This window comes from Electrona antarctica (assembly GCF_951216825.1).
Source record: "Electrona antarctica genome assembly, contig: scaffold_976, whole genome shotgun sequence".
NCBI classification, from domain to species: Eukaryota; Metazoa; Chordata; class Actinopteri; order Myctophiformes; family Myctophidae; genus Electrona; species Electrona antarctica.
The window spans coordinates 2,501-10,177 of record NW_027638519.1 but is presented as its reverse complement, the minus strand read 5'-3'; the positions used below and the strand labels follow the sequence as shown (position 1 = coordinate 10,177).

The window sequence follows — 7,677 nt, the reverse complement described above, 5'->3', positions numbered from 1 at the left end:
AGTTAATGTTAACCTGTGTTCATAGTGAGTTAATGTTAACCTGTGTTCATAGTGAGTTATTGTTAACCTGTGTTAACTATCTGTACTGTTGATAGTGAGTTAATGTTAACCTGTGTTCATAGTGAGTTAATGTTAACCTGTGTTGATAGTGAGTTAATGTTAACCTGTGTTCATAGTGAGTTAATGTTAACCTGTGTTGATAGTGAGTTAATGTTAACCTGTGTTAACTATCTGTACTGTTGATAGTGAGTTAATGTTAACCTGTGTTAACTATCTGTACTGTTGATAGTGAGTTAATGTTAACCTGTGTTAACTATCTGTACTGTTGATAGTGAGTTAACCCATTTAGGCCTGACGTTGCAATACAAAAAAAGTCTTCTGAAAGAATATATATTCAAAGATTTGTGCCGCATTTTCACGATTTTTAAAAAATATCTAAAGTACAACATAATGCTTAGTTAAAACACCAAGAGGGGTTAATGTCACTAACCTGTGTTTACTATCTGTAGTGTTGACGATAGTCGGGCCCAGTGTGTCTATCAGCATCTCTGCAGCACCTTCGTTGTCGTGGATTCTACGACAGAACAGACATTACATTTAGCTTCGTTGTCGTGGATTCTACGACAGAACAGACATTACATTTAGCTTCGTTGTCGTGGATTCTACGACAGAACAGACATTACATTTAGCTTCGTTGTCGTGGATTCTACGACAGAACAGACATTACATTTAGCTTCGTTGTCGTGGATTCTACGACAGAACAGACATTACATTTAGCTTCGTTGTCGTGGATTCTACGACAGAACAGACATTACATTTAGCTTCGTTGTCGTGGATTCTACGACAGAACAGACATTACATTTAGCTTCGTTGTCGTGGATTCTACGACAGAACAGACATTACATTTAGCTTCGTTGTCGTGGATTCTACGACAGAACAGACATTACATTTAGCTTCGTTGTCGTGGATTCTACGACAGAACAGACATTACATTTAGCTTCGTTGTCGTGGATTCTACGACAGAACAGACATTACATTTAGCTTCGTTGTCGTGGATTCTACGACAGAACAGACATTACATTTAGCTTCGTTGTCGTGGATTCTACGACAGAACAGACATTACATTTAGCTTCGTTGTCGTGGATTCTACGACAGAACAGACATTACATTTAGCTTCGTTGTCGTGGATTCTACGACAGAACAGACATTACATTTAGCTTCGTTGTCGTGGATTCTACGACAGAACAGACATTACATTTAGCTTCGTTGTCGTGGATTCTACGACAGAACAGACATTACATTTAGCTTCGTTGTCGTGGATTCTACGACAGAACAGACATTACATTTAGCTTCGTTGTCGTGGATTCTACGACAGAACAGACATTACATTTAGCTTCGTTGTCGTGGATTCTACGACAGAACAGACATTACATTTAGCTTCGTTGTCGTGGATTCTACGACAGAACAGACATTACATTTAGCTTCGTTGTCGTGGATTCTACGACAGAACAGACATTACATTTAGCTTCGTTGTCGTGGATTCTACGACAGAACAGACATTACATTTAGCTTCGTTGTCGTGGATTCTACGACAGAACAGACATTACATTTAGCTTCGTTGTCGTGGATTCTACGACAGAACAGACATTACATTTAGCTTCGTTGTCGTGGATTCTACGACAGAACAGACATTACATTTAGCTTCGTTGTCGTGGATTCTACGACAGAACAGACATTACATTTAGCTTCGTTGTCGTGGATTCTACGACAGAACAGACATTACATTTAGCTTCGTTGTCGTGGATTCTACGACAGAACAGACATTACATTTAGCTTCGTTGTCGTGGATTCTACGACAGAACAGACATTACATTTAGCTTCGTTGTCGTGGATTCTACGACAGAACAGACATTACATTTAGCTTCGTTGTCGTGGATTCTACGACAGAACAGACATTACATTTAGCTTCGTTGTCGTGGATTCTACGACAGAACAGACATTACATTTAGCTTCGTTGTCGTGGATTCTACGACAGAACAGACATTACATTTAGCTTCGTTGTCGTGGATTCTACGACAGAACAGACATTACATTTAGCTTCGTTGTCGTGGATTCTACGACAGAACAGACATTACATTTAGCTTCGTTGTCGTGGATTCTACGACAGAACAGACATTACATTTAGCTTCGTTGTCGTGGATTCTACGACAGAACAGACATTACATTTAGCTTCGTTGTCGTGGATTCTACGACAGAACACAGACAGACAATGACATTTACCTGCCGAGCGATACACAGTAATGAAACTATAACTAGAATCTCTCTCTCTCTCTCTCTTATAGTATAATAGTATATAATAGTATCTTACACAGCAAAGTGCAGTATAATAGTAATATAATAGTATCTTACACAGCACAGTGAAGTATAATAGTATATAATAGTAATATAATAGTATCTTACACAGCACAGTGAAGTATAATAGTATATAATAGTAATATAATAGTATCTTACACAGCACAGTGAAGTATAATAGTATATAATAGTAATATAATAGTATCTTACACAGCACAGTGAAGTATAATAGTATATAATAGTAATATAATAGTATCTTACACAGCACAGTGAAGTATAATAGTATATAATAGTAATATAATAGTATCTTACACAGCACAGTGAAGTATAATAGTAATATAATAGTAATATAATTACACAGCACAGTGAAGTATAATAGTATATAATAGTAATATAATAGTAATATAATTACACAGCACAGTGAAGTATAATAGTATATAATAGTAATATAATAGTAATATAATTACACAGCACAATGAAGTATAATAGTATATAATAGTAATATAATAGTAATATAATTGCACAGCACAGTGAAGTATAATAGTATATAATAGTAATATAATAGTAATATAATAGTAATATAATTACACAGCACAGTGCAGCGGGCTGAACGAGTTCCCTTCGTTGCTCTTGTGGAAGACTTCCTGTTCCAGCAGGACCTCCACACACGTGTCATGACCTGGAGGACAGAGAGCATGATGCTGATTGGCCGGAAGACAGAGCATGATGCTGATTGGCTGGGGAGGACAGAGAGCATGATGCTGATTGGCCGGAAGACAGGGTGTATGCTGCACATACTGCCTTCAGGGTGTATGCTGCACATACTGCCTTCAGGGTGTATGCTGCCTTCAGGGTGTATGCTGCCTTCAGGGTGTATGCTCCACATACTGCCTTCAGGGTGTATGCTGCCTTCAGGGTGTATGCTCCACATACTGCCTTCAGGGTGTATGCTGCCTTCAGGGTGTATGCTCCACATACTGCCTTCAGGGTGTATGCTGCCTTCAGGGTGTATGCTGCCTTCAGGGTGTATGCTCCACATACTGCCTTCAGGGTGTATGCTCCACATACTGCCTTCAGGGTGTATGCTGCACATACTGCCTTCAGGGTGTATGCTCCACATACTGCCTTCAGGGTGTATGCTCCACATACTGCCTTCAGGGTGTATGCTGCACATACTGCCTTCAGGGTGTATGCTGCACATACTGCCTTCAGGGTGTATGCTGCCTTCAGGGTGTATGCTGCACATACTGCCTTCAGGGTGTATGCTGCACATACTGCCTTCAGGGTGTATACTGCCTTCAGGGTGTATACTGCCTTCAGGGTGTATACTGCCTTCAGGGTGTATACTGCCTTCAGGGTGTATACTGCCTTCAGGGTGTATGCTGCCTTCAGGGTGTATACTGCCTTCAGGGTGTATACTGCCTTCAGGGTGTATGCTGCCTTCAGGGTGTATGCTGCACATACTGCCTTCAGGGTGTATGCTGCCTTCAGGGTGTATGCTGCCTTCAGGGTGTATACTGCCTTCAGGGTGTATACTGCCTTCAGGGTGTATACTGCCTTCAGGGTGTATACTGCCTTCAGGGTGTATGCTGCCTTCAGGGTGTATGCTGCCTTCAGGGTGTATGCTGCCTTCAGGGTGTATGCTGCCTTCAGGGTGTATGCTGCCTTCAGGGTGTATGCTGCCTTCAGGGTGTATACTGCCTTCAGGGTGTATACTGCCTTCAGGGTGTATGCTGCCTTCAGGGTGTATGCTGCCTTCAGGGTGTATACTGCACATACTGCCTTCAGGGTGTATGCTGCCTTCAGGGTGTATACTGCACATACTGCCTTCAGGGTGTATACTGCCTTCAGGGTGTATGCTGCACATACTGCCTTCAGGGTGTATGCTGCCTTCAGGGTGTATACTGCACATACTGCCTTCAGGGTGTATGCTGCCTTCAGGGTGTATACTGCACATACTGCCTTCAGGGTGTATGCTGCCTTCAGGGTGTATACTGCCTTCAGGGTGTATACTGCCTTCAGGGTGTATACTGCCTTCAGGGTGTATACTGCACATACTGCCTTCAGGGTGTATGCTGCCTTCAGGGTGTATACTGCCTTCAGGGTGTATGCTGCCTTCAGGGTGTATACTGCCTTCAGGGTGTATGCTGCCTTCAGGGTGTATACTGCCTTCAGGGTGTATACTGCCTTCAGGGTGTATGCTGCCTTCAGGGTGTATACTGCCTTCAGGGTGTATACTGCCTTCAGGGTGTATACTGCCTTCAGGGTGTATGCTGCCTTCAGGGTGTATACTGCCTTCAGGGTGTATGCTGCCTTCAGGGTGTATACTGCCTTCAGGGTGTATGCTGCCTTCAGGGTGTATGCTGCCTTCAGGGTGTATGCTGCCTTCAGGGTGTATACTGCACATACTGCCTTCAGGGTGTATGCTGCCTTCAGGGTGTATACTGCACATACTGCCTTCAGGGTGTATGCTGCCTTCAGGGTGTATACTGCACATACTGCCTTCAGGGTGTATGCTGCCTTCAGGGTGTATACTGCACATACTGCCTTCAGGGTGTATACTGCCTTCAGGGTGTATGCTGCACATACTGCCTTCAGGGTGTATGCTGCCTTCAGGGTGTATACTGCACATACTGCCTTCAGGGTGTATGCTGCCTTCAGGGTGTATGCTGCCTTCAGGGTGTATACTGCCTTCAGGGTGTATACTGCACATACTGCCTTCAGGGTGTATGCTGCCTTCAGGGTGTATACTGCCTTCAGGGTGTATGCTGCCTTCAGGGTGTATACTGCCTTCAGGGTGTATACTGCCTTCAGGGTGTATACTGCCTTCAGGGTGTATACTGCACATACTGCCTTCAGGGTGTATGCTGCCTTCAGGGTGTATACTGCCTTCAGGGTGTATACTGCCTTCAGGGTGTATGCTGCCTTCAGGGTGTATACTGCCTTCAGGGTGTATACTGCCTTCAGGGTGTATACTGCCTTCAGGGTGTATGCTGCCTTCAGGGTGTATGCTGCCTTCAGGGTGTATACTGCCTTCAGGGTGTATACTGCCTTCAGGGTGTATACTGCCTTCAGGGTGTATACTGCCTTCAGGGTGTATACTGCCTTCAGGGTGTATGCTGCACATACTGCCTTCAGGGTGTATGCTGCACATACTGCCTTCAGGGTGTATGCTGCCTTCAGGGTGTATGCTGCCTTCAGGGTGTATACTGCCTTCAGGGTGTATGCTGCCTTCAGGGTGTATGCTGCACATACTGCCTTCAGGGTGTATGCTGCCTTCAGGGTGTATGCTGCCTTCAGGGTGTATGCTCCACATACTGCCTTCAGGGTGTATGCTCCACATACTGCCTTCAGGGTGTATGCTGCACATACTGCCTTCAGGGTGTATGCTGCACATACTGCCTTCAGGGTGTATACTGCCTTCAGGGTGTATGCTGCCTTCAGGGTGTATGCTGCCTTCAGGGTGTATACTGCCTTCAGGGTGTATACTGCCTTCAGGGTGTATACTGCCTTCAGGGTGTATACTGCCTTCAGGGTGTATACTGCCTTCAGGGTGTATGCTGCACATACTGCCTTCAGGGTGTATGCTGCACATACTGCCTTCAGGGTGTATGCTGCCTTCAGGGTGTATGCTGCCTTCAGGGTGTATACTGCCTTCAGGGTGTATGCTGCCTTCAGGGTGTATGCTGCACATACTGCCTTCAGGGTGTATGCTGCCTTCAGGGTGTATGCTGCCTTCAGGGTGTATGCTCCACATACTGCCTTCAGGGTGTATGCTCCACATACTGCCTTCAGGGTGTATGCTGCACATACTGCCTTCAGGGTGTATGCTGCACATACTGCCTTCAGGGTGTATACTGCCTTCAGGGTGTATGCTGCCTTCAGGGTGTATGCTGCCTTCAGGGTGTATGCTGCCTTCAGGGTGTATGCTGCCTTCAGGGTGTATGCTGCCTTCAGGGTGTATGCTGCCTTCAGGGTGTATACTGCACATACTGCCTTCAGGGTGTATGCTGCCTTCAGGGTGTATGCTGCCTTCAGGGTGTATACTGCCTTCAGGGTGTATGCTGCCTTCAGGGTGTATACTGCCTTCAGGGTGTATACTGCCTTCAGGGTGTATACTGCCTTCAGGGTGTATGCTGCCTTCAGGGTGTATGCTGCCTTCAGGGTGTATGCTGCACATACTGCCTTCAGGGTGTATACTGCACATACTGCCTTCAGGGTGTATACTGCCTTCAGGGTGTATGCTGCCTTCAGGGTGTATACTGCCTTCAGGGTGTATACTGCACATACTGCCTTCAGGGTGTATACTGCCTTCAGGGTGTATGCTGCCTTCAGGGTGTATGCTGCCTTCAGGGTGTAAACTGCCTTCAGGGTGTATACTGCCTTCAGGGTGTATGCTGCCTTCAGGGTGTATGCTGCCTTCAGGGTGTAAACTGCCTTCAGGGTGTATACTGCCTTCAGGGTGTATACTGCACATACTGCCTTCAGGGTGTATGCTGCCTTCAGGGTGTATGCTGCACATACTGCCTTCAGGGTGTATGCTGCCTTCAGGGTGTATGCTGCCTTCAGGGTGTATGCTGCCTTCAGGGTGTATGCTGCACATACTGCCTTCAGGGTGTATGCTGCCTTCAGGGTGTATGCTGCCTTCAGGGTGTATGCTCCACATACTGCCTTCAGGGTGTATGCTGCACATACTGCCTTCAGGGTGTATGCTGCACATACTGCCTTCAGGGTGTATGCTGCACATACTGCCTTCAGGGTGTATGCTGCACATTTATGGAAACAGTGTCAAGACAAATTGAAGTTGGACGTCCTGGTCTCTTTTACTATGTTTAAAAGACTCTTAACTGACCTCACACTAGAGGAAGGCATCTGCTTTTTGTAATATTTGGTTCTGAGAAACAGGCCTGAGGAGGCATCGGTCCCAGGCCCAGTGCAGGGGTGTGTGTGTGTGTGTGTGTGTGTGTGTGTGTGTGTGTACCGTTGTAACAGGCCCAGTGCAGCGGTGTGTGTGTGTGTGTGTGTGTGTGTGTGTGTGTGTACCGTTGTAACAGGCCCAGTGCAGGGGGGTGTATCCATGGTTGTCGGTGAGCGCGGGCAGTGCGTCCACAGACGTGGCGGCATGCAGCAGCCCCCCCAGCACGCCGATGTGACCGCACGATGCCGCCAGGTGGACCGGGGTTCGCCCGCCAGCGTCACGACCTACCAGGCTGGCGCTGTGCTGCAACAGGGCGTCCACACACTCCTCATGACCTGTCACAGACTGACACACACACACGAGTGCACACACACACACGAGCGCGCGCGCGCACACACACACACACA

The 7,677-nt window shown here is 46.4% G+C and overlaps 1 protein-coding gene across 1 annotated transcript in view; it reads right to left on the bottom strand.

Annotated features, from left to right (window-relative positions):
* Positions 1-490: 490 nt before the first annotated feature.
* The window catches only part of LOC306918017 (serine/threonine-protein phosphatase 6 regulatory ankyrin repeat subunit C-like), a gene marked incomplete at both ends in the record, with an annotated part of 8,940 nt that continues 1,753 nt past the window's right edge, over positions 491-7,677 (bottom strand). Inside the window, 3 exons of the mRNA XM_079530915.1 lie at positions 491-574; positions 2,941-3,031; positions 7,396-7,615. Coding sequence (XP_079387041.1) covers positions 491-574; positions 2,941-3,031; positions 7,396-7,615 — 395 coding nt within the window. The remainder of the gene's footprint in view (positions 575-2,940; positions 3,032-7,395; positions 7,616-7,677) is intronic.